The sequence below is a fragment of the Malus sylvestris genome, chromosome 10, assembly GCF_916048215.2.
Source record: "Malus sylvestris chromosome 10, drMalSylv7.2, whole genome shotgun sequence".
Lineage (NCBI taxonomy): Eukaryota > Viridiplantae > Streptophyta > Magnoliopsida > Rosales > Rosaceae > Malus > Malus sylvestris.
In genome coordinates this window covers 9946255-9974168 of record NC_062269.1, presented here as the reverse complement: position 1 = coordinate 9974168, position 27914 = coordinate 9946255, and the positions used below count along the sequence as shown (strand labels likewise).

Genomic DNA, 27914 nt, shown 5'->3' with positions numbered 1-27914 from the left:
TAGGCCTTGAGGCTTCCCATCAGAACTCCTTCTATACTCAATGTTCTCGCCCGAGAAATAGGATGAATCCAAATAGGTGCCTGTGTGGGGCCTTGAATAGGCCTTGAGGCTTCCCATCAGAATTCATCCCGTACTCGAACGTTATATGGTAATCATAATATAACCGAAATAAAACTAAGTGACAGGTCGATTACTTGCGCCTCAAGTAACTTCGGACTTCTTGTTATCAAAGCTTGTCGTGGATGGGTTAAGTTTACATCAGGTTTTTTTTTATGCCTTGAGGCTAAGGACTTTTTAGAGTGATCAAATCTTATATGCCCGAGGGCTTAGAACTTAGATCTGGCTTGAACTGTGAAGACATATTCAAATCGGATTCAAGCGCTGAGAGAGAGTCTTTTAATAGCCATATTACTAGAAATAACTTGGATACAACTTGTAGTATACAACATATTGCTACGCTAATGAATGAAAAGACAAAAACAAAGAGGGTCGAGCAAGGTTTAACCTTGTCGGGCAAGGCTGATCGTCTTGCAACTTCCTATCTTTGTGGTTTATCAGAAGATTTGAAAGCTTAGAAAAGGGGTTGGGAGGTGAGTTTACAAAAAGAAATCGATACTACAGCAAGAGTTGAACAGGGTAGCAGAGCTATTACAAAAGGTTTATCCTGAAAGGGATGAAGGCTTGGGCTGACTACAGCTTCGTTTTAAAGGTAAATCTGGCTTTGAGCAGAGTTTGTGCTTGTATTTGTTTGTTTGAGTGTCCTTAACTCTGACTTCTCTCTCTCTTTTTATAGACACCTTGGCTTGGCCTCCTGTAGCAATAATCTTGCCCGAATGCAATTTGAAGGATAGTGACTCATCAGCTATTTACTTGTACTGCCACCATAAAGTACTTTTGGGCTGATTAGCTGGCTGGTCTATACCACTTGGCCCTTGGGTAGGTGAGCAAGTGGTGCAAATGATCTGCACCTAGTTGGGAAAGGCCTTTTCTGCCTTCTGGACTTGGGCTGTGCTTCGGGCTTCTTTTTCTTTTTTTGGGTCAACTCCCTTCTAAGCCCAAAGTTTAAGTTTTAACCCAAACAAGATATCTGCCAGCTGGGAGTGAAAAATGAGAGTTTAGAATACACAGATCTTATGGGTCGCAGCTTGACAATGGTAGCAAAGAGTTGCGCAAGAAGATGGATCTTATGCCAAAGCCATTAACGGTGCTGCATAGGTCCTGTTGCCCGCAACCACCACAAGACCAAGAAATCAACGGACCGAGCCATAGCTTCTAAGGGCAAGACTCAGGAAGCCCAACCTACATGAACAGGAGCCACAACAGCTATAGATCTGCAAATAAGACCTCCACGAACATTCGAACAATCAACGTCGTGAAACACGACTAACATGTTCAATAGTTCAGGACCAACAAAATTAGGCCTAAATCATTAGGAAAGATCATGGCTCGACTGAACCAAACTAAAGAGAGATGTTGGATATGTTGTTATGGGAAGAGAAAAGGGAGGTGAGGTGAGGTGCGGGGCAAGGTCGGCAAGATGTGTGAGATTGGAGGGAAGAAAAAAAGGGTGGGTGGCTAGGGAGGACAACAGAGGGTGGAGAGAAGATGTTAAAAGGAAAGAGAAAGTGGCTGCTGCCGACCCTAAGCTATAGCAAGGGGCCAACAGTTGTTGTTTCTTAACTTAAAAAATAGTACATTGTGTTTTTCACTAATTTTTTTATATCTCAACTATTCCAGTATCATATCCATGTCGGAGTAGGATTCTCTCCTCTCTTCTTTCCATCCCCTTTCATCCCCTCCTCTCACATTCTCTATTTTGTCTTTCTCTTTCTATAAAGATAAAAAAAAATATAAGATATTGATGTGACTTAACCGTGATCGTTCAAATAGGAGGGGATGGAAGGGGGGGGAAAAAAAAGGGAAGGGAAAAAAAAAGAGGAGAGAATCCTACTCCATCTACGTCTCGCTTCCTATATCTGTTGTAGTCTTGCAGAGATGAAACACAAGATTAATTTGAGATGGTACATATAGAATTCTCTTATGCATTTGTCTTATAGAAGGGAGATGGTTGCTCACCATGGAAGTTTTATTGGACCACATAGATAATGACTGCATATGAGCAACTATATGGCTACAGCAACAATATGGAAATTTTATTGTTACTTATAACTTTGTCTCATTCTACACGGAAGATAGTTGGGTTTTCCATTTCTAGCATTTTCAACCACCTATGTGATCTTTTGGCTCAAAGTATCATACGTAGTGGTTGGATAAATTCTAGTTCTAGCTAGCTAGTGTTATGTACTTTGTTACATTCATCAGAGATTGTCATTCACCCTCCCCCTCCCTCACTTCGTAGATCATATGCCTTCTTTAAAACCACGAAAACAAGAATATATCATCTATATGCTATCTTGGAAGCACTACTTAAATTTTTAAAAATTCAATTAAAATAAAGAAATAAATGAAATAAGTAAAACCCCACTTGCATAAGTTGCTATCCTAGGGGTTCCCTTCTAAACTGGTCCTATCTATATATCCCATGTGAATTTGATATTGTGCAATCTTTGAAAGAAGGTTTTGATTCGAAGATTATTCACTATACTTAAGTACTTTAGGGTGTTTTTTTTTTTCCAAACCAATCGAATGTAAAGCTGGAAGCATTTGAGCAAGCAAAAAGATAGAAGACACCAATTAAAAAGGAAAAAAAAAAACATTAAGGGCCAAGATTAGTTTCTGTTCATTAAGACCAGAAATGTAGAAAATTGAGGAAGAAATGGGAGATGGATAAGGCCAGGTCCCATTTGCAATAAAACTCCTTATTTTATGTAATCCACGTGTCTTCTTTCTATTGGATTTGTGGGTCCAACATACAGACTAAAAGAATAGTTGGCGGAATCTTAATGGAATGACCAAATTAAAGTGGGATAGTGAATATTAGAGACGACATTGATTGATTTTGAAAGTGATGGACCAAAATGATGAGTTTGATCAATTTCAGAGATCATTTATGATAAAAATCCTTATAATAAAATTAGGGAGGTCAACAAAAAATTCAATCTTTTAGACATCGTTTAGTCTAACTCTTATAAACACGTAAAGTTCATTATTTATTTATTGTGAGATTCATACTCTCAACAAGATGTTATGTGTGGATAGGATCACGTTGTAGAAAGATCGTTCTATCAAAAGGTACCGATACCACTCTGGAGTACAATAGACCTACCTGAGGAACAAAATGGAAAGTACTAGAAATTTGTGCGGGTGATTTTTTTTTTTTTTTTTTTGACATATTTCTTAAAATAAAATATCGAGGGGCCACCTTGGCACGCCCCACTTTCCCCTGATTGAACTAATATGGCAGAGAATTATTAGATCCCATAATTTTATTTTATATTTTTTGCTGAATTGGACCCCCCATATCTAAAATAAATCTACCATTGGGGGACTTCCCTCCCTTACTATATAGGACCCTCCGAGGTGGTGGAGACCTGATTATATGATGGGTTGTAAGTATGGTCTAAAATATTCATAATATTCCGATATTTTTATTGAAATTTTTATATTTTTGGACTACCCATAATTTTTTGGACTACCGATATTTCCGATATCATCGATATTTTAGACCTTGCTAAGTCACTCATGTATCTTACCATACAATATATAAAGTGTAAAATATTGTACTAATTCATTATATATAAATGATTATAGTGTGTTTAAATCATTAATTACTACATGTTTTCTACACTCACAATGTTTGTGAGCTCGCTATATACTCAACTTAAATCAGTTATATCTATCATGCAATGCATTTCCTTTCAATTTTTTGCGATAAACTAATAGATAATTGACTAAATAAACATCCTGCAAAGTTTCAATAAAAATTTCCAAGTTTTTCTTACAATTTCCGTGGTTTTTATTCAATTTGTATCGATATCGATAATATCTCGATATTTTCATCAAAATTTCTGTGTTTTTAGACTACCGATATTTCTGTTATCATCGATATTTTATACCTTGGTTGTAAGTACTTACCCAAAGGAAGGTTTTTAAAGATTATGAATGCACTTTACTTTCGGAGTGTATGGTCAAACCAATGTAAAGATGGCAAGCACTTGAGACTTGAGTGGGCAAAATTGGAAGACACAAAAAGTATGGGGCCAAGAGTAGTTTTCTGCTCATCATCAATGCCACAGAGAAAGTGATAGAGGAAATGAGATAGAGAAAGCCAGGTCCCATTTCCCTTCAGCTTTATCATAAGTCCTTATTATAGTAGTATATGTATATGTATACATGCATACATACATATAAAAAAATTTAAAAAATAAAAAATAAAATAATATATATATATATATAGAGAGAGAGAGAGAGAGAGAGAGAGAGAAGGTTGAGTGAGAGAGATTGGGGGGAGGGCTGGTGGGGAGAGATGAATTTTGGGTCCACGAGTTGATAATGGAAGTAGCCTTCATCCTTTCTGGACGAGATCCCACAAATGAAAATTGTTTTGTACCATCTAGCTACCTTCTGTTGCTTCAAGCTAGCATCAAGCTTCAAATGGCTGCATAAATTGCAAGTAAAGCGTAATTGACTCGAACCCAAAAGTCTCAATCCAAAATGTTACATCGTTAAGCTTATGCTAAGATACGCTTAATGTTAAGAATGTTGTTTTTTTCTGCTAAAATATTTGAAAATTTTCTGTATTGTGTTTTTCTCAGCATGGAGGTTAATATATGGGATGTGATATCTATACACCTCTTTTTACTTCTCTCACACCTTTTTAGTTTTCGGTCGTCGGATCGGATGAATTGAAGATTATCAACGGACATAAATTAACAAGGAGTGTGTGAGAAGTAAAATGAGGTGTATGGATAGCACACCCCTAATATATATACAGGTTAATTATCAGAGAGTAGGGAACTACAAGATTGTTGGAAACCCTAATTACAAAATGCAACTAAGCCCACATGGACAAGGCTCACGTTAACACTCCCCTCAAATTGGTGCATAGATTGTGGGCAATGTCGATTGCAGTTTTGTTATCACAATACAACTTCATAGGCTTTCATGGTTTGAACCCAAATCTAAGAGTAAATAGCGAATCTACAACTCACAAATGCCATGAGACATACCCCGAAACTTTGGACCCACACTTGATTTGGCATCAATATTTTTTTTCTTACTTCACCATGTGACGAGATTGCATCAAACAAATGTGAAATAACCTGAAGTTAAACGTCTATCAAAAAATGTATTGTGTAAGAATCCATGGTTCCTTTTTTGTTATTTATTTACTTTACTAGAAAAAATGAATAAAGAATAAATATAAAAAATTAAGATAAGGAATGACACTTTGATTCGATATCATAGAAATCGAAAGAGTTTGCCTAATTTGCATATGTATATTCATAAATATCCAAGTGATTATGCTTTAAAAACATGTCCCTTTCCCAGAGCAGCCTTCAGGTACCTCAAAATGCGATTAATAGCACTATAGTGTTCAATGTTAGGAGCATATGCATGACCTTACTAACCACACTTACTGCATACGCAAGATCTGCCCTGGAGTGAGCCAAATATATATTAACATCCTAACAAGGCGTTAGTATTGCTCCTTATTGGTTGGTATTTGATCTTCATGTGCTCACACAACTTGTGATTCATCTCTATTAGTGTGTCAGCAAGTTTACAAGCAAGCATTCCAGATTCTATCAACAATTCTATTACATACTTGCGCTTAGATAAGACAATACATTTTGATAATCTGTACACTTTCATCCCTAAGAAGTACATGAAAGGACCACGATCCTTCATCCCAAATTCTTTAGATAAATATGCCTGTAGTTCAACTCTTTCTTCCGGATCATCCTCTGTCACCACCATGCCATTTATATAATCAATTAAAGCAGTGTACCCTTTTTACGTTTAAAAAAAAAAAGGGTGTGATTTGAAATTTCTGTCTATATCCAAGTGCTTTCATGGACTTGGTGAACTGCCAAACCATGCTCTAAGAGACTGGCTTAGGTCATAATGATAATTCTTCAGTTTGTACACTTGGTTCTTCGAAACCCTATTACATCCTGGAGGAGGATCCATATAGACTTCTTATGTTAAGTCCCCATGCAAGAATGCATTTTTAAATCAAATTGATGTAGCGGCCAAACCAGATTTGTAGAAAGAGATAAGAACTCTGATGGTATTGATTTTGGCAACCAAAGCAAACGTCTCCGACGGTCAACTTCATATCTTTGTGTAACCTTTCGCCACTAACCTGCTTTGTATAGTTCAATTGATGCATCTAACTTCAGCTAATTAACTATATAAACTCATATACATTCCACTGTTTTTTTTCCTGGTGGAAAGGGAACCATTTCCAAGAAGCATTCTTTTGGAGAGCAAACGTTTCTTCGTTCATGGCATTCATCCACTTTGAATCTGTCAATGCTTCTTGTACATTGCGTGGGGTCACGTTTCTCCTCCTGACCGGGAGAATAATGTAAAATAGTAAGAGGCAACTGGTCGTCAATAGCAAGTTGACTGGTAATAACTGATGACTGAGAAAGATTCGAGGGAGAACAGTGGGCAACCAGTTGCTACCATCAGGTCGACCGTCGTGTTTGACATTTGAGAAGGGTCTGAGGGAGTTGCAGTAGCCGACCAGCCGGTGATGCTTGATAGTCCATAAAAGGTGCTTGGAATTCTATGTCAAGCTGTCGGTAATCATCGACACTTTATAGTGGAGGAGACTCCCCTGAGTATTTCATTTCGGGATTCTCTGAAAACCATATCTATTATGACATGCATTTTTTGTGTAGTCGTATCATACAACCAGTAACCCTTTTGATCAAGACTCCCACGTATGCACACTTCACTACACATGGATCAAGTTTGCTTCTCCGGTGCTTGTGAATGTTGTTGAAGACTAGACACCCAAATACCTGATGCTCAATATTTTGCTGAGGTGGAAGTGTCTATGAAGTGTTTGAATTTGTGTTGGAAAATTTAAGGCACTAGAAGGTATATGATTAATCTAGTAAGCTGTAGATGTCACTGTTAGCCGAGATGTTTGTATAATCAAAACACATATCAATTATCAAACGCAAGGAACACAAGGAATAACTACTTACTTGTCGAGGATGCAGCAGCCATGCGGACAAAATTTGATTGCAGAAAACACCAACTCTTCTGCGACTCCTAGCCTTATGACACTGCTCTATGGGAAGTCTTAGTTGTCGTATCTAAGGTTAGCAAGGACCGGTGTTATTTATACTAGCCAAGGAGTCCTAGATTCCATCCATAAAGGAAAGCTAAAACTCTCCTTTCTTGGCTCTCAAGTAAAATATCATAATTATATATTATTAAGGATTCTATTAACCCTACTTATAATATAAGACATTTAATGTAGGATTAATATATGAGAATCAAATCACAACTTTACTGATCTCCTACTTTATACATTCCTATTACACATTGATTTATATTGAATAAATCCAACATTCTCCCACTTGGTCTACAATTGTAATGATCATGTTTCAAATATGTATCTAAAATCAGTGTTTCTTTAATGGCCAAATATATGCGATTCAACCTCATCCTTAATTCAATTTTCCGTCAAAAGGTTTTCTCAATGTAGAATTAACAAGGTTGTACAAGATGTCTCATCTCAGAACCTTCATAATCACATACACTGAGCTAACCATTCACATGAAAAAAACGCATCAAATTATGATCTAGAGATGAAACCTTAACTGAAAAACTGTCTTACTTCATATCATCTCAGGTCCATCATATTGTAACTTTAATAAGTTACACCTTATGCTTTTGAACAGCCTTTATGTTTGTGAATGCAAACTTTTCCATTACCCCTTAAAATTCTTCAAATTTCTGCATTTTAAAAGATAAAATGAAACCAGAAAAAAAAAATATATATATATATATATATGAATGCATGCATTACGTGAACACAACCATAGAAAATAACCTTTATTCAAACCAAAACTCGGAACCAAACTACATCTTTAAAACTTATTAAGTTTAACTCACTTATTCTCACTATAACTAGAAACAGTTTTCTACTCCCACTAACTCAGCATATCAAAATTCGAATCCCATATTTTTCACATGCTGTTTGAAAGCCTTGACTGGAATAGGCTTGTTAAAGGGATCTGCAAGCATTGATACTGTATCAATGTAACTTATCTTTATAAACCCTTGCTTGATCTTTTCTCTAATTAACTTGTACTTGATATGCATATGCTTAGTTCTAGAAGACCGCTTATTGTTCTTGGGGTAAAAAACCGCTTCAGTGTTGTCACAAAATATCTGTAATGGATTCGTGACAATGTTCAAGACTTTCATTCCTTCTATGAACTTACCGAACCAAATTGCCTGAGAAATGGCCTCAAAACAAGCCATGTATTATGCCATCATAGTAGAGGTAGCTATGTTCTTTTGTTTCATACTCTTCCATGAGATTGCACCTCCTGCAATCATAAAAATGTAGCTCGATGTAGACTTTAATGAATCTTGACATCCTACATAATATGAGTCACAGTAGCCAACCAACTCAAGGTTGTCACTTCTCTTGTATACCAACTTACAATCTTTTGTTTTCTACAAATACGTTAACACCTTCTTTACTGCAATCCAATGAGCATGTCTAGGATTCGATTGATAGCTCCCTAACAAGCTCAATGCAAAAGCAATGTCAGGTATAGTGCACACTTGTGCATGCATTAGACTCCCAACAACTAAGGCATACGGCTTGTCATTCATCTCAAGCTTTTCAGCTTCAATTCTAGGGCTTTACAGCTTGCTCAGTTTATCTCCTTTAGTCACTGACACATCACAACCACTACACGTCGACATATTGAATCTCTTGAGTATCTTGTCAATATATCCCTTCTGTGATATCCCAAGCAAACCTCTCTTTTTTTTCACAAGTGATTTATATCCCTAAGAGATAAGATGCTTCACCCATGTCCTTCATCTACAAGTTATCACTGAGTATTAATTTTGTTTCATGCAGTAAGGTCAAATCAATGCTAGCTATGAGGATATCATCCACATATAGCACTAATATGGTGAAATGTCTCCCATGTGACTGCATGACTTCATTGAACCTCAAATACCATTGCCTCAATGCTTGCTTTAAGCCATAAATCGATTTCCTGAGTTTGCATACTAATTCCTTTCCAATAGAGTCCTTGAATCCCTCAGGCTTCTTCATGTAAGTTTCTTCCTCCATAAAACCATTTAGGAATGCAATTTTTACATCCATTTGATGTAGATAGAGGTCATAGGGGGCTACCAAAGCCATAACAAACCTGAATGAGTCTTTTGTTGAGACTGGTGAGAATGTCTCAGTGTAATCGATTCCCTCTTGTTGAGTGTATCCCTTGGCTACAAATCTAGCCTTATATCTCTCAATTTCCCCTTTAAAGTCCTTCTTGGTCTTAAATACCCATTTACAACCAATTGGTTTTACTCCCTGTGGTAATACTGCAAGTTCCCAAACCTTATTCTTTTCCATGGCCTTTATCCATTCTTCTTGTTGTAGTCCATTTACAGCCTCATTATATGTAGAAGGCTCACCAATATTGATATCTGCTTCATTTCAATATACCACAAAATCATCTGAAATTGCTGGTTTTCTTACTCTTCTAGACTTTCAAAGTTCAGGAGCTAAAACTTCAAGTACTGGTTCTGTAACTGGCACTGGTTCTTGCAGAAAATCATTTGCAACATAATGTTCTTCCATATTCCCTACAGTATCATCAATGGCATCCCTTGTATCATTTTGTATAATATTCTCAACAATTTCAATAGCTGGTGGCAAAGAAATATTGTCTTTTTCATTTTCTTGTAGATCAAACTCATCCACTTCTTCCGAGACTAAACTATGATTTGAAACTTCTTCTATCGCTTCTTCTATGAATTTAACTTTATTTGTCTCAATGAATCGCATGGAATTTCTAGGGCAATAAAATATGTACCCTTTGGTTCTTGATGGATAACCAATGAAGTAACAACTCACAGTTTTGGGTCTAACTTCTTCTCATGAGGATTGTATGCCCTAGCTTCTGCTTTATACCCCCCCATATTCTTAAATGCAATAAGCTAAGTTTTCTGTTGTTCCAAAGCTCAAATGGTGTTGAAGTAACAGACTTACTTGGTGCCCTATTGCAAATATAATTTGCAATTTTAATTGCATCACCCCACATAAACAATGGCAAGTTGGTAGTGCTCATCATACTCCTAACCATATCCTTCAGAGTACGATTCTTTCTTTCAGAGACACCGTTCTGTTGTGGTGTTATAGGATTTGTATATTGAGCTACAATTCCTTTACTTTGTAGATAAAGTGCAAAAGGTCCTGGATTCCTTCCTTGTTCAGTGTATCTTCCATAGTATTCACCACCTCGATTAGATCTTACTGTTTTGATTTTCGTATCCAACTGTTTTTCAACTTTAGCTTTGTAAATTTAAAAAGCACTTAAGGCATTGAACGTCTCAGTAAGCAGATATAAGTAGCAATACCTCGAATAATCTTCTATGAACGTGATGAAGTACTTATAACCATCATAAGTAGGTGTAGGGAAAGGACCACATATGTCAGTGTGTATAAGTTCTAGTAATCCACTACTCCTTTTTGCATCTTTCTTATGTATACTTGTCATTTTTCCCATAATGCATTCAATACATGTGACCGGATTATTAAATTCAAGTGGTAGGAGTATTCCACTCTTACTCAGAGTCTTTATTCTTTCAATCAAAATGTGCCCTAGCCTCTTATGCCAAAGAGTGGAAGAAATCTCATTGTGATTTAACCTTTTCTAACCTATCAAAAATGCCACACGATTTGATTCTTTACAGTTTAGTCTAAACATGCCACCAATATGCAAACCATTCCCAACAATCTGAGAGTCTTTGTGAATCGAAAAACCACAGTTATTTATTGAAAATGCAAAATCCTTCATGACTACCTGACTAATAGATACTAAATTCCTTCGAATTCAAGGTACATAACACACATTCTCAAGGTCTAAAGTAAAACCAGACTCTAACTTTATTCTAACTATTCCAATGAACTCAACAGCAGCTCTTCCTCCATTCCCAACGATCACTAAGACTTCATCCCTTATTGGCACTCTCTTGCTTATGAAGTCCTGTAAAGAGTTTGTCACATGTATTAAAGCACCACTATCAAGCCACCAAGAATCTCTAGCATATTCAACATTATTTGTTTCAAAACAGACTAAAACTTCACCTTTAAAAATCATAACATTACCTTTTCCCTTACCACTGTCAACCCACTTTTTGTACTTCTGGCAGTGTATCTTCATGTGCTCAAGTTTTTTGCAGAAGAAACATTTGCCCTTAACAACTTTGAACCCTTTGTTCGCACCAACTTTGAACTGATGTGATGCCTCTTTGCTGTGCTCCTGTCTTGCAATATTGTTGTGGTGATCAGTCACCGTATTCACTTTCTTTTCAAAAGTTTCCTGCCTTACATGTTGCTTATCATGCACACAAATTGCAATCAATTCATTAAGGCTCCACTTCTCCTTTTGTGCGTTATATGTGCTCTTTAGTTGTTAGTACTCATTAGGCAATGAGTTAGATGCCACATGAACTAAGAACGGGTCACTCATAGGAACTTTGAAAGCATTCAATTTAGCACCAATATCTAGCAGTTCTAATATATGTTCCCTAACACACCTCACACCATTATACCTTTTGGTCATAAGTTCATTCATGAGGTTACCAGTCTGCCTTATTTGATTCTTTGAACTTCTCATTAATAGATGCCAAGAATTCCTTAGCACTCTCAGACTCAGGAATGCCACCTCTCACTATGTCAGACATAGATCTCTTGATCACCAAGATAGCAATTCGATTAGCTTTCTGCCATTTTTCATACCTTGCCTTGACATCAATTGTAGCATCTGTAACAGGTACTAGAGGAGGATTCTCTCTTGTTGCCATGTCTAAATCCATTAGCCCTAGACAGATCTCAAGGTCTTGTTTCCACTTTTTGTAGTTTGTTCCACTTAGAGTTTGAACAGTGTTCACAGCATTCATCACTGAATATATATATACAACATACATGCATTGATTAAAACAATCCCAAAACTTTATAAAAACGAAATCGATTCAACACTTGTGAGCAAGATGAATCAACATGTCTTTTAACACTGACTTATGCGCTACACCAGTATCCTTCATGCTGATTCCCAACACTTATAAGCAAGATGAGGGCCCCACAACTGATGCAGTGCATAAATCATGTCATGCCATTCACATATGATCCAGAAAACAACAATCAACAATTGTGAGCAAGATGAACAATCTCTATATCATATATTGAATGCAATTGTATGAACAGCAACCTTAACTACATGATTAGATCTCTCATGATAAACAATTGGAGCTTGAATATATGATTAACTGAATTAGGTAGATGATGATCATGTTTAACTTTATAAGCACCGAAGCTTTAACTTTATAAGCACCGAAGTACTAACAATCATGCAAAACAGTTAAAACTGCCATGAACTATGCAAGATCTTAACTTCAAAATATGTTTATATTGAATGCATGTTATAATTTTATACTGCATACTTTCCACTCGAAACCACAAATGATATCATTCTTAACGGTTTTAATCATGCAAACAAAGGCTCTGATACCAATTGTTAGCCAAGATGTTTGTACGATCAAAACACATATCAATTATGAAACACAAGGAACACAAGGAATAACTACTTACTTGTCGAGGATGCAGCAGCCATGCGAACATAATTTGATTGCAGAAAACACTAACTCTTCTGCAAACTCCTATCTTTATGACACTGCTCTATAGGAAGCCTTAGTTGTCATATCCAGGGTTAGCAGGGACCGGTGTTATTTATACTAGCCAAGGAGTCCTAGATTCCATCCATAAAGGAAAGCTAAAATTCTCCTTTCTTATCTCTCAAGTAAAATATCATAATCATATATTATTAAGGATTCTATTAACCCTACTTATAATATAAGACACTTAATGTAGGATTAATATATGAGAATCAAATCACAACTTTACTGATCTCCTACTTTATACATTCCTATTACACATAGTAGACCATTTATGGTTGATTTATATTGAATAAATCCAACAGTCACAACTATTCCCCAAAAACATTGTGGCATATTGGCACAAAATTAATTAACCTAAACAATTTTCATTATATGACGATTTCGCTCTGCTACCATATTTTGTTGAGGAGTGTACAGAGTGGACTTTAGAATAACTATCCATGATCCTGCAAATACTGCAAGACTTCATAACTCACAAACACATTGCCATTATCAGAATGAAGAACCTGAATCTCAATCTGAAATTAGGCATCCACCATCTTGTGAAACCTTTGAAACATAGAATTTACCTTTCTTTTTGTCTTCAGTAGACCGATCCATGTCATGTGAATGCAATCACCAATAAAAGAGAGAAACTGTCGAGCTCTTCCATGGTAGAGATTTTTTATGGGTCTTATACATCTGAATGAACGAGCAAAAAAGGCTTTGTTGCTCGTGTAAAGCTTAAGAGAAACGGAACACAATGTCCTTTTGCTAACTCGCATATGTGGCATATCAATATCACATATATTTGTGTATAATGAAGGAAATAACTTCTTAAGTTACCTGAATGATGCATGCCCTAACCTTCTGTGCCTCAACCAAATACTAGCTTTTCGTTTTTCAATTGTATCTCCACTAGCCTTGAAGAGAAATTTTTCATTGTGATGGGAACTCAAATAGTACACCACGTGTTTTAATAGAAGTGGTGGGAAATTTTATTTTTTAAGTTATTAACTTTTTAGCACACATATCCCACTATTTGTATAGTGACACATGATGTACTACCCAGTGTACCGATCACATTGAAAAATCTCTCAACCTTGAAAGCTTCACCAAGGCACTTATCACTGTCATGCTCGAAATCCAAGTAATACAATATGCCCTTGTGGATACTAGAACCAATCACCTTCCCTTTGCGAATGTCCAAAAAATAGTAGAATGTTGGCAAAAAAATCACAGCACAAAACAAAAGTCAGTAATTTGAGCCATAAACAAGAAGTTGTAATATAAGACCATCACAAACCCGTTTTAGCCTAGAAAATTTAGGTTTTAGCGCAGAAACAGCTTTTCTGCTCCAACTCTTCTGACCTAAAAATTTAGCCCCAGATTGTTAAAGAATTAATTTAGGCTAATTTTTTCTTTTTTTAGATTAACTTTTAAAAAAATAATGTAGACTATCCTAAATTAATTTTATGAACATTGTAACCTAAAAATATTTTAATTCTGATAAATATTGAAAAATCACTAAATCGATACATGAATAAACCACATAAACTTAATACAATCGATAATTTATAAACTACATAAACTTAATAATGATATGCACCATCTTGACTTGGTGGTAGACTTGGGATATAGCCTTGAGATGAATCATCATCTTGAAATATACTCCTTGTTGCATGCCTTCGCAAAATTTTTGTTTGCTTCTCACGTAAGATCTTCTTCCTCTCTGCAGTGTATTTACTGAGGTCCTCCATCATGAAATTACATTCGAACCTTTCGTGCTCTGTATCCCCTTCTTGCATGATGGCCAAACGCATTCAGGCCGCTTCTTCCTTCCAAGAGCTATGGCTTTCGGTCAGTCTTGCAAATTCAGCAGCAATTTGGGCACTAATCGGATCTTGGGACTTCCCTTTTCTCTTTGCTTCCTTTTGATTATATTTTCCTGGGGACCTTGCAAAAGAAGAAGTTGGGGTCAATTCATCAACACCTTCATTGACACCTTTGAGTAGTTCATATGCAAAAAGTGTATAGGAGAGATTGAGCATTCCCTAGTTAAAGTTGTAGGAGTTTCATTAGTCGTGGACACAGATGACTGCTGGGAAGGATGAAAAGATTTAAGTGAACCCGGGTCATATGTCATATGATTCATTGCTCCATAATCAATAGTTCAAGTGTTGGTACGTCATGATGCAAACGCACCACCTGATGCAGCCTAAGGTTTTGTACAAACATTCCTGAACTTTGGTGTGTTTTTTTTTTTTTCTGAGAATTTTGATTTAAGGGTAGAATAAAAAAAAATTGGAGAATTTGATTTGAAGTTGTGTTTGGAATTTGGAATTTGGAATTTGAGAAATTTGAAATTTGGGTATTAGGGTTTTGTAGAGAGAGTGATCCTAGAATCGTCCTGATTTGATACCATGCTAAAATACATGGGAGTTTTTTGTATTGTATTCTTCTCTATATGGAGGCCAATATATATATACATGTTAACTACAAGAGAATAGAACACAACAAGATTATAGGAAACCCTAATTACAAAAGTCAACCAAGCCCACATGGGCTACGCTCACGTTAACATTATTAGGTGAGTATGTACATAATATGGTAACAAATAATTACTACTAAGGGCGGGCAAATGAGCCTTTGCACCTGTGGATCCGTTCTTACTTTTAATTTTCAAAAAGGTCTGAGTTAAACCCAACTGGTGTAAAATCGAGTTCATGATCTTATGTGCGGAAATCCTGGCCTGAACTATTAAGAGTTGTCTTAGTACTTGTCATTTTATTAGTGGTCCACAATGAAGCTCATAATCCATAATTCTAAATCTATCTAACCCTAAGAAGACTAAAACAATGATTAAACTTCTTTAAATAAAGGGTCTTAAGAGTTTCGTGGTTGCAGTTGCACATTCAAGCAATTGAAGATTGAGTTGTATGAGATCATTTTCATTATTTCAGTTAGGTAATAAAGTGATTTTAGTAGCCTAAGTAGTTTCTTGGACTTACGGAGTTTTGATTTCCTTTAGAATATGTGTTGGTATTGGCTTTGCTAGACGTAATTCTTTTGTGCAAAAACACAGAGATGTTTTATATTATTGTTTTGTTATATGACATATGATCGAAAACAGATCTATTCGTCGTAGGAACCGGACTGTATCAAACGAATCCAGATGAGCATGTTTCATTAATAAAAATACATTAACTCGGACTGGCTTAGGTTTGTTTATAGAAATGGACTCACCAAATAAAATAAACTAAACTCGACCCACGCCCACCCCTAATTACTAGTAATGCATTATGTTTAAATAAATTTATGACTCGCTTAATGTATGTGTGTCGCTTGGAAATATATAATTTGTTTTCTTAATCCATCAATCACTTCCTAAGTGTAATCTTATACTTAGACCTTGAATAAGTTTAAAGAATAACTTTAGTGAGGTAGACTTGATGTCTATGTAGAGAAAACGGAGATGCAAACTTCCATTACTTTGAAATCGAATAGCAACAAGGGAATATGATTTTAGTGAAATCACTTCATAAACTTATGATTTTAGTGAAATCACTTCATAAACAAAATTGAATTTTTATAAGATATCGAAATTGATTGATGGGCATTTTTGTATGAGACATTCCTAAGGAATTATAAACAGAAATTATAAAACAATTTTATATGAACTTTCCTGTATCTTAGTGTATTAATTAAACATTTTCTCGCGTTATTTTTTTTTATAATTTTGTTAATTGTATCATACTTTATTAAATAAAATGTTTAGAAGGGAACCTTTTTCTCTTAATTCATAGCAATTTAGAGTTTTTTTTTTTTTGGTGAAAGGAGCATTTTAAATTTACATAGAAGGCTAAGGCGATGTTTGGGTGAAAGATGCAGAATTAATAAGCAATGAATCCCAAATGTTAGAGACCAGAGATTAGAAATGCGCCAGATGAGTATTACAAAACATGCGAGATGAATTTACAAATAACTACTTGGAATATTTAGCCAATTACAAATTCCTCTTACGTACCCTTTTGTAATGATCATGCAGTAGATTTTTTTATCTCTCGTATATAATGTTTTGAAATATATTATATCCTCAGTTCGCCTAAATCTGTTAGGACTTCAAAGTACCTCACTCAAACATATGCATTTTAGCATTCTAAAAAGCATTAGTCCTTTACAAATATTCCTCTCATATATCGTTGTAATGCTAATGTGTGTAAGTCTCTGCGCCTTTTCTCTATATTCTACTAGTGCAAATGGTACGTGCCTAGTGTACAAATTTTGTAATCAAAATACTTATTCATTTTACATTGGCCATCTCGAGTCATAGACGATTAAACGTAGTCCTTGGATATGTTTTAGCCCTTTAAAAAATAAAAACTACTTTAGGGCTAAATTTCCATCTCCAATCATGTATGAGCTATATTTTATTTTTCTACAAATTTAATTACTTTTTAGGACCAAACTTAGCCTAATTCCTCCAATCCGATTCTCTTCTCTTGGTTAGAATAATTTCATCAATTTAAGGCTAAGTGTGGTCTAGAGTCCTTGGCTGCAAATGACCTTAGGCCTCCCCACCTAGGCGCTAAGTCCTTGTCCACTACCCGACTAATGTTTAGTGTCTTTTGTGACCTTGCTTTTACCACAGTTTTCATATCACATTTCTAATCGAGGTAGGACCTACATATGTTGGTGGGCCCTACATCTATTAGAGAGGTAGTATAAATATAATATAAAAAATGTGATAAATGTAACATTACTCCAAAAGAATGGAAAGGAAAGGAGATAAGAATTTGATAGAATGGTGAAAGTATTAATTCTAATTGTTTGAAATGATCACTTGTGTCATCAAATATTTGAAAATTAATATCATCAATATTTGAACGGTCATTAGCCGTGGCAATTGGAGTTAGTGATATTGTATGTCATTGTGATTGTATTGGTAAGCATTTTTGTTCACCACCATAAACTATAGTATATGTTCACCATACACCTAATTATAGCTACCACGTGTCATTTAACTTATCATTTGGTTAATTTTTTCCAAAATCGAAAAGGTAACATTTAATAATGTGAAAGTTAACTAGAGTTAGGTGAAAGAACACGTGGTAAATGATTAAGTGTATGGTAAGCATACACCATAGTTATGGTCTAAGCAAAAATGCTCCCGATTGTATTGACATTTGACAAAATCATCAAAATTAATTTACACCTGAACGCAATTGAACAACTGATTTTGCCAAACTTTTGTTAAAGAAATTGGTAACAAGTGAATTTAGGCAGTACATGATTTACTTTACTAGAAAAATAATTTGACTATATTTTACTTTGCTAGAAGAATCTGACTATGTTTGTGCCAGTTTGATTGGTCCATTGTTTCAATATATTTTGAAATCTTAAAATTTAAAGTCATATTATGTTGGCCAGTAGATATTCATACACACACTGTATTATTAAGCTGTTAATCGAAATTAAGGGTGTATCATTGAGTTATATCTACCCTCCAACTCTATCCAAAGCTCAATGATACCAATACCTACAATGCATGGATGTTATCAACTAGTAGTGCAGTTTAGTGGTATTCATTCTAGTTATAGATGAGAGGTTTCAACTTCGACTTATTGTGCTAAGTTTGAAACATAATTAGTGATGACCCATTGTGTGACCTTGCCCCATTCCTCTCCTCTCGGGGTAGAATATTCCCTTTTTAGAAAAAGATATTTTTGTTATCTAAAACAATGCAACACTATTACAATATTAGCTTTAGGTGACGGATGATGGTGGCGAATATTAGAAAAATCATGTCGGATATATTTAGGTGGCAGATGATAGTGGCGGATATTAGAAAAATCTTGTTGTTTATATCTGACATAAAGTCCTGGTGGATATTTAGTGGCGGATATCAAACAAATCCTGTCGATTATAACTGACAGTATTTTTGAATCTTTTTTTTAAAAATATTTTTGACATATTCTGGTGGTTTTTAAGTTAATGGTGGCGGTTATAACCAACAGAAATTGATTATTTTATTATTTTACTTTCTAGCGATTATTATTTTAGTATCATGGCGTTTATAACCGACAGAAATGAAAATTTTATTATTTTAAAATGTTATATTGATTAAAAATAAATAAATAAACACATATTTTAAATATATTTTTTTCACTCATGACCCTAAAGTCTAATGAAACCAATTCCCACGAGCCATAAGTTTTTTGAGAGAATAATAACAACAGACTACAATCTAAAGCTCTATCATTTTTGTAATAAGGATTATGCTCCCTCACAGGCAAGCAACAAGATACAAAGAAATTCAAACAATTTTTTTCAATGCATCACAAAGCACATTGTCTGGCACATAAACACACATGAACATCTGGTGTACTCTATCATGTCTAATTTTATTATTTTAAAAATGTTATATTGATTAAAAATAAATAAATAAACACATATTTTAAATATATTTTTTTCACTCATGACCCTAAAGTCTAATGAAACTAATTCCCACGAGCCATAAGTTTTTTGAGAGAATAATAACAACAGACTACAATCTGAAGCTCAATCATTTTTGTAATAAGGATTATACTCCCTCACAGGCAAGCAACAAGATACAAAGAAATTCAAACAATTTTTTTCAATGCATCACAAAGCACATTGTCTGGCACATAAACACACATGAACATCTGGTGTACTCTATCATGTCTGATTTTATTATTTTAAAATGTTATATTGATTAAAAATAAATAAATAAACACATGTTTTAAATATTTTTTTTTCACTCATGGCCCCGTCGGATATAACCGACACTAACAAAGCAAAATTTTGGACGACCGCCAGAATAATCTCTGAATGCTTTTTTTTTGTGATTTTTTACACATGCTATCTCAAAGTATATACAAACATATTTAACGGTTGGATCGTTGAAACTAGTTTCCTAGAATGCATATCCTATCAAATTGATAGATAACAAACACTTAAGAGTTAATGTTATACTTCCATTAAGTATAAAATAAGATTTATCCACTGGTGTAAATATTTTAAATTGAAGATCAAATTCATTCATTTCATTCTTATAGGATCGAGGAGTGTAGCTGAAAAAAAATCATCAAAATCGGAGCTAAACTAACTGTTAAATTGTGATTTTTCGTTTATAACCATCGAAAACTTTTGTTCCATTACCTAATCTCTAAATGTTTGTGTTTTGCAATTTTTTACATATGCGATCTCGTAGTGTGTACAAACAAGTTTGACGGTTGGATCGTTGAAAAATGTTTCGTAGAATGCGTATCGCATCAAAACGGTAGATTAAACCAACACTTAGAGTTAATGTTATACTTCCCCATCAAGTATAAAATAAGATTTCACTAGTGTGAATATTTTAAATTGAAGATCGAATTTGTTCAATGCATGCTTATAGGGTCGAGGAGTGTAGCTGTAAAAAATCATCAAAATCAGAGCTAAAATAACCGTTAAATTGTGATTTTTCGTTTATAACCGTCGAAAACTTTTGTTTTGTTACCTAATCTCTGAATGTTTATTTTTTATGATTTTTTACGTATGTGATCTCGGATTGTGTACAAACAAGTTTGAGGTTAGATCATTGAAAAAAATTTCAAAGAATGTGTATCAAGTCAAAACAGTAGATTAAATAAACACTTAAGAGTTAATGTTATACTTCCATTAAGTATAAAAAAAGATTTGGTGGTATCCACTAGTGTAAATATTTTAAATTGAAGATCAAATTTATTCATTGCAATCTTATAGGGGCGAGGAGTGTAGCTGTAAAAAAATCATTAAAATCGGAGGTAAAATAACCGTTCAATTGTGATTTTTCGTTTATAACTGTTGAAAACTTTTGTTCCGTTACGTAATCTCTGAATGTTTGTTTTTTACGATTTTTTACGTATGCAATCTCGGTGTAACATCCCACATCGCCCAAGGGAGTGATCCTTAAATGTATATTCACATCCGTATTTAGCACGAAGCTTTTTGGGAGCTCACTGGTTTCGGGTTCCGTAGGAACTCCGAAGTTAAGCGAGAAGGAGGCCAGAGCACTCCCAAGATGGGTGACCCACTGAGAAGTTGCTCGTGAGTTCCCAAAAACAAAACCGTGAGGGAATGGTAAGCCCAAAGCGAACAATATCGTGCTACGGAGTGGAACGGGCCCGGGATATGGTGGACCCGAGCCGGGATGTGACAAATTGGTATCAGAGCCAATCCCTGGCCGGAAATGTGCCGATGAGGATGTCGGGCCCCCTAAGGGGGGTGGATTGTAACATCCCACATTGCCTAGGGGAGTGATCCTTAAATGTATATTCCCATCCCTATCTAGCACGAGGCTTTTTGGGAGCTCATTGGCTTCGGGTTCCGTAAGAACTCCGAAGTTAAGCGAGAAGGAGGCCAGAACACTCCCAGGATGGGTGACCCACTGGGAAGTTGCTCGTGAGTTCCCAAAAACAAAACTGTGAGGGAATGGTAAGCCCAAAGCGGACAATATCGTGCTACGGTGGTGGAACGGGCCCAGTATGTGGTAGACCCGGGCCGGGATGTGACAAATTGGTATCAGAGCCAATCCCTGGTTGGAAGTGTGCCGACGAGGACGTCGGGCCCCCTAAAGGGGGTGGATTGTAACATCCCACATCGCCCAGGGGAGTGATCCTTAAATGTATATTCTCATCCCTATCTAACACGAGGCTTTTTGGGAGCTCACTGGCTTCGGATTCCGTAAGAACTCCGAAGTTAAGCGAGAAGGAGGCCGGAGCACTCCTAGGATGAGTGACCCACTGGGAAGTTGCTCGTGAGTTCCCAAAAACAAAACCGTGAGGGAATGGTAAGCCCAAAGCGGACAATATCGTGCTACGGTGGTGGAACGGGCCCGAGATGTGACACTCGAAGTGTGTACAAATAATTTGATGGTTGGATCGTTGAAAAAAGTTTCATAGAATGCATGTCGTGTCAAAACAGTAGATTAAACAAACACTTAGAGTTAATATTATACTTCCATTAAGTATAAAATAAAATTTTGTGGTATCCATTAATATAAATATTTTAAATTGATGATCGAATTCGTTCATTGCATTCTTATAGGGTCGAGGAGTGTAGCTGTAAAAAAAAATCATCAAAACCAAAGCTAAAATAACTGTTAAATTGTGATTTTTCGTTACTTTTGTTCTGTTACCTAATCTTTGAATGTTTTTTTCTGTTTGTGATTTTTTACGTATGAGATCTTGTAGTATCTACAAACAAGTTTGACGGTTAGATCATTGAAACTAGTTTCATAGAATGCATATCTCTGTTAAATTTGCCTAAATTTTGAAGTGGGAAAAGTAATTTGTGCTAAATTTTTATTTATGCTTTTCAAGTATTGATTAGACAATATTTAGGTTATTATATATTAAACCAAACAATTATTTATGTAATTTTTAAAAACGTATTCTATTTAATAAATATTATTTATTTATTTATTAAACCAAACAATTATTATCTTATTTTGGTTTTTCGGGGAAGGCGGAGATAGAACAACTCCCTGAGACTACGCAGTTCTCTCCCCCAGCGGCTCCGACGCCGGAGAGGTGGAATTGGCATTGCGAGATTCGAAGAATGGGGCGTGCAAGCTGCACACCCGGTTCACAATCTCGCCGCAGGTTGAGCTGGATAGACGATGCGTCGAACCGGGACAGGGAAGAGGGAACCGGGCCGGTTAGGTTGTTAAAGGAGACGTTGAAGATTAAAAGGAAGGATTGGTTCAGACCCGGGAGGGAGCCGTTGAAGCGGTTGGACTGGAGCTGGAGCGAGGTGAGCCGGTCCAGGCCAGAGAGGTTGTCGAGAATGGGACTGAAGAGGTCGTTGAAGGAGAGATCAAGGACAGTGAGGCGGTGGAGGGCGAGGATGGAGGGGGAAAGGAGCCGGAGAACGAGTTGCGGTTGAGGAAGAGGGATTTCTGCAATATCAACAAAAAGTGGTTGTTTATATTTTTTTAATTATTAATATATTTTCTGTCGGTTTTGTCCGACAAGAATGCTTTTATTTATTTTTATTAATAAATTCTCTATCGGTTATATCTGACAGAAGTTCTGTCGGTTATATCCGATAGAAGTTCTGTCAGTTTTAAACTTTTCTGTCAGTTTTAGCCGACATAAATGCTTATATTTATTCATTATTAATATATATTCTTTGTCGGTTATATCCGACACAATTTATGTCGGTTTTCGAGTATTTTCTGTTGGAAAATTAATTTCTTAATGCTGGCAATTCTGTCGCTTTTTATATCCGCCATTGCATCTATTTTCTGTCGAATTTTTCTTAAAATCGAACAATAATATACTTTTTTTGTCAGTTTTTGAACCGCCAATTATAGATAATTTTGTAGTAGTGCAAGGATACTTGTGTTAATTACTAAACGAGAAAGTTAATTTAAAATGAATAATTAAGCGAATACTTGGGACTAAATAGTATAACTAATGAATAATGTTGAGGAGACTAAATTTGTAAATCAACTGATGTAATTATTGATGATTAATTAAAGTATTACTTAAGCGTTGATTAACGTGCTTATTTTCTATTAGTCCACATCATTTGGTGAGCAAATTTGTTTTAAAATTTTGGTTAGTTGTCACGGTTATACAAGTAGACCTAGATTATTATGCAGTCGTCAAACGCGCCTAATCATGCTCAGCTGACAATTAGCCATATTTAGCATGCAGCACCACAGAATATACCCCGTTCCGTCGGAACCCTAAACCTAGCGACCATCCTTAACACTCCGTTTTAATCCGGACAAGACCACGTGGCGGTCATGTCAACCATGGCCCACAACCCACGGCCTCTGGTTATGTGGATACATTCGATGGCTCTCTGCCCCAGTTGCTTCATCCTCCTCTCTCTCTCCTTTATCATCATCATCATCTTAAATCTCTCTCTCTCTTTCCTCTCTCTAATAATTCCGGCTATTTCTTTGTCAGATTCCGGCCAACCCTTTCTTCCTCTTTATATATACCTAACCCCCTCCCTCTGCTCTTTAGCTTTCTCTCACATTTCCACCTCTCTCTCTCTCTCTCTCTCTCTCTCTCTCTCTCTCTCTCTCTCTTTAACTGCTCCAATACCATCATCCACCCGCTCCCATTACACACTATTACTACTTTATGATCAAACCTGGCCCATAAAACTCCTCAATGAATTGGGCATGAGAATCTAATCCTAACCAATCTGACCACATTTTCCAAAACTAACCACAATTCTTCAGACCCCAAATATATTATTACCCATCAATTGTTTCCCCTTCCATTTCTGATCACATCACTTGATTTCAGAAGTGCCCAAAAATCTGTTTGTGTTTTTTCTCTGTGATGAACCGAGCTTTACCCGAGATGTTGAACTGTATGAACGCGCCGGGGACTTTTATCGCCGGAAACTGTACCGACATGACGGTGCTGGAGAGGCAGAGGGCCCGGATGAAGTGGCAGCAGAGCGACCATCATGATCAACAACAGCAGCAGACTCAGTATAATTTTGGCGGGGGCGAGCTTAGTGGGGTTTTCTCCCTTCCAATTCATGCTCAGGGGCTTCAGGGTTTTCTGAGTGGTAACCGGGCTGTGAAACCCGACCCGAGTTCCGAAAACGGGTGGGCTGAATTGGGTTTCGGGTCTTGTGGGTTGGTCATGAATAATAATGGCACTGCAGGGTTTGAAGGGATGGGTAATGCTCTCAATAACAACATCTCCAGGACTTTTAGCTGCCCGCCCACTGTAGCAGCCGAGAAGACGTCCGGCGACACCGTTTTGTCTCAAAAGCTTAGCTTGCCGGCCGGGAAAGAAAGCTTTAAGAAGAGGAAGGCTGATAAGGTGCAGATCAATAAGGTGTGCCCTCTACGTTCAACTTTCTAATATATATATACACATATGTTTTAGAAATTGTTTGAAAGGAGGAATTTTACAAATTCCAATTGTTTAAATGATCAAAATCACATAATGACGATATATCGATCATATTAAGTTATTTGCGACATATTTGATTGGTACTAAGTTTCGTTTTTTGTGTTGTAATTGTGTTTCTGTTTTTGGGATTTCTATTAGGCTGCTGCTGCTGCAGAAAGTGATAGCACAGAGAAAAGAATGAAAAGTTGTGCAGAAAAAGGGGACTCCAAGATCACAGAGCAAACCAGCACCAAGAACAACGACGGAGAATCTTCTGGTGATACTTCAAAGGATAATTCAAAAGCTTCTGAGGTTCAAAAGCCTGATTACATCCATGTCCGTGCGCGGCGAGGTCAGGCCACGGATAGCCACAGCTTGGCTGAGAGGGTGAGTAGGACATTTGGTGTTCAAATTTATATACAAATTTTACTGCGCGTGGATCTTGTTCTTCGATTTCGTGTTATTTATGCCATGTGTTGGTCTCATGATCATGCAGGTGAGGAGGGAAAAGATCAGTGAAAGAATGAAATATCTGCAAGATTTAGTACCAGGGTGCAACAAGATCACTGGCAAGGCCGGCATGCTTGATGAAATCATCAATTATGTTCAGTCTCTTCAACGACAAGTAGAGGTGACATACATTTGATCTTTTCCGATCATCGGTTTAAGTACTTCGTTATCTTTTTATTGTTCTGTATTCTTAAACGAATCCTCTTCATAATTAACAGTTCCTGTCTATGAAACTAGCTGCTGTGAATCCGCGGCTTGACTTCAACATCGACGACTTGTTTGCAAAAGAGGTCAGGAATCTCTTTAATACTATAAGACCAATCAGTTTTTGTAGATATCCCAATTACCATTCATTTTGTTCTCGAAAATTTGATGCGTGAAATTGCTTAAAATGGCTTATCAGGAAAAAATGTTCTTAAGAAAATTATGCTCTTTACTCTTTTGGCGAACTAATGAAGACTCGTTTGTCCAAAGTTCCGTTACTTGTAGTCTCATTTCGCTTCAAATCAGCAGATGTTTCCTACGTGCGCGGCCAATTTTCCGACGATGGGGATGTCATCAGAAATGACCAATTCTGTGTATCTTCAGTTGAATCCAATGCAACAATTGGTTTCATCTTCTGGGTTGGGTATGGGGTTAAATTCCACTGATTTGGCACTTCGAAGAACCATAAGCGCTCCGAGTTCGATCCCCGAACCATTTCTTGACACATCATGTTTCACTGTAATGTCTATAAAAGCTTGTGTCAGTTATATAGACTGTAAAATTTTAGCAATATTTTGATAGAAAATCTTACATGCCAACTGCAGCAAGCCCAACCTACGGCAATTTGGGATGCTGATTTACAGAACATTTTCAATGTGGAATTTCAACAAGGAAGATCATCCTTTCAATCGCAACCATTTACAGGTAGATAGAACTAATCTCTCTCCTGCATTCTCATATCATTTCCCATGACTCCATTTTTGTAAGATAAGAATAGATGAGAATTTTTAGGTTCAACTAACTGTGGTAGAGATTATGGACCACATAGACCCACAAATGTCTAATGATTTTGCTTAGGAATTTAGTAATTCCTTTCTAATGGACTAAAGAAAGCTTTCTAGATGTATATGCGGGTTAGGCCAATCGACCAGAACAATGTGTTTGCCTCTTTGCACTCAAGTTGAATCTCTCGTTCATATATTTAGCGTCGATTAAAACATCTCTTTCTAATGGTTATCTGCTTTTCCTCCTAAATCGATTAAAAGTAAAGATTTTCTTCTTTTTCTCTGAATGATTAAGATCTTGCCTAAACATTATGGATAGAAAAGGGGAGAAGTTAAAGATGTGGTGCAATTAGAGTCTGTAAACCACATAATGGCTATCACTACTAAGAAAAAGTTTAGGCTCCAATTCACTCAATCAAATAATGATGATGCTTTTGATTGTGCAATCATTTTTTTCCTTTTTTCTTTTTTTCTGTTGTATTTGGAGAGGGAAAATTAGGTGAATAATTACTCTCATGATGTTATTTTTGCAGGTTCCATTGAAGATAGCAATTTAAAGATGGAGATGTGAATGAAACGTCACTCATTAGATTCTTGGAAGAGTTTACTTTGATGCATCTGATCCAGATTATTTTTTCTACTCTCTTAAGTACATAACATATTTATATATATGTTTGTATCTATACCTGCAACATAGTATGAATAAAATAAATTTCCCACAAAAATCATCCATTGTCTGTTAACCAAATTGTACTAAATAAGGTTGATGGATCAAGAAAATGGAACCATAATAACAAGTTTAAGACGAAGAAGAGAACTTTCTTGCCACGGTGGCATGCACCGTTGTTTCTCTCTTTCTCTCCTACTCTAAATCCTAAACCCTAAACTCTGATCGTATCATATATTCATATGTGCCAGGTCACATGAGAACAGAAATAATATAAGTGATATAACGCCGTGACAAGTAAGTTTTCATGGTTTTATAAACTAAATTATCCTCCAATTGAAGTGAAAGACAAACAAGTGTTGATAGCCACCAGCTGTCATGGGATTCGAAAAATTGCCAAATCATATTTTGTAGATTGATGATGGAATGCAAGTTGTCCCTCTAACGGATGGAGTTGAGAGACAAGTTCAGGCAAGCACTAGATGTGGACCGACCCAGCTCCCTTTTGATAGCAATAATAATATTTGTTGATAGAGACCTAGATGATAATACACGGCACGTTCTGGATTCGATTTCTAGCATTGGTGAATCGCATGATAGGTGGCTAGCGGAAGGCTGAAATGCTTATATGAGTCTTTCCGACTCCCGAAAGGGTGGACAGCCGTGGCAAAACCACTAACTGGTCCCTTCTTCTCCCTCTTTTTCCCTTTGCATTTCGTCTCCATCTTTTCAACTGAAAACGAAAACCAAAAACCAAAAACGAAAAGTGCTACCAAGGGAAGATGAGTACATGGATAGGTCCGTGGACCTGGCCTCATCCATATGAATGATCTCCTTTGATTCTCTTTGTTCCTCTCGATGGTGAGAGATGATCTTGCCTTTCCCATTTCTTGGGTCCACTACAAATTTGGTGTGGAAACATTTTGTTATACTAGATCTTTGAGGTCTCTTTGGTCACCTTTCACTCACATGGTGCCGTTTCAAGGAGTGAAAGCTCAA

The 27914-nt window shown here is 36.3% G+C and overlaps 1 protein-coding gene across 2 annotated transcripts; it reads left to right on the top strand.

Moving 5' to 3' along the window:
• The first annotated feature begins 23692 nt into the window (after positions 1-23692).
• LOC126587334 (transcription factor bHLH63-like) lies at positions 23693-26973 on the top strand. Of its 2 annotated transcripts, XM_050252372.1 has the most exons (7): positions 23696-24692; positions 24909-25136; positions 25246-25380; positions 25478-25549; positions 25773-25982; positions 26069-26168; positions 26782-26973. In XM_050252372.1, exons 1-7 carry the CDS (start codon positions 24183-24185, stop codon positions 26817-26819), a joined length of 1293 nt encoding a protein of 430 aa, XP_050108329.1. In that variant the 5' UTR covers positions 23696-24182; the 3' UTR covers positions 26820-26973. The 2 variants fall into 2 exon arrangements, with proteins under 2 accessions (XP_050108330.1, XP_050108329.1); XM_050252373.1 differs by lacking the exons at positions 26069-26168; positions 26782-26973 and having other exon boundaries at positions 23693-24692; positions 25663-25969.
• Positions 26974-27914: the final 941 nt, after the last annotated feature.

Coding starts and splice junctions, on each gene's coding strand:
- LOC126587334 (XM_050252372.1), top strand. CDS start 24,183: ATGAACCGAGCTTTACCCGAGATGTTGAACTGTATGAACGCGCCGGGG. Junction 25,137..25,245: donor GCCACAGCTTGGCTGAGAGG/GTGAGTAGGACA, acceptor ATGATCATGCAG/GTGAGGAGGGAAAAGATCAG. Junction 25,983..26,068: donor TTGACACATCATGTTTCACT/GTAATGTCTATA, acceptor TGCCAACTGCAG/CAAGCCCAACCTACGGCAAT.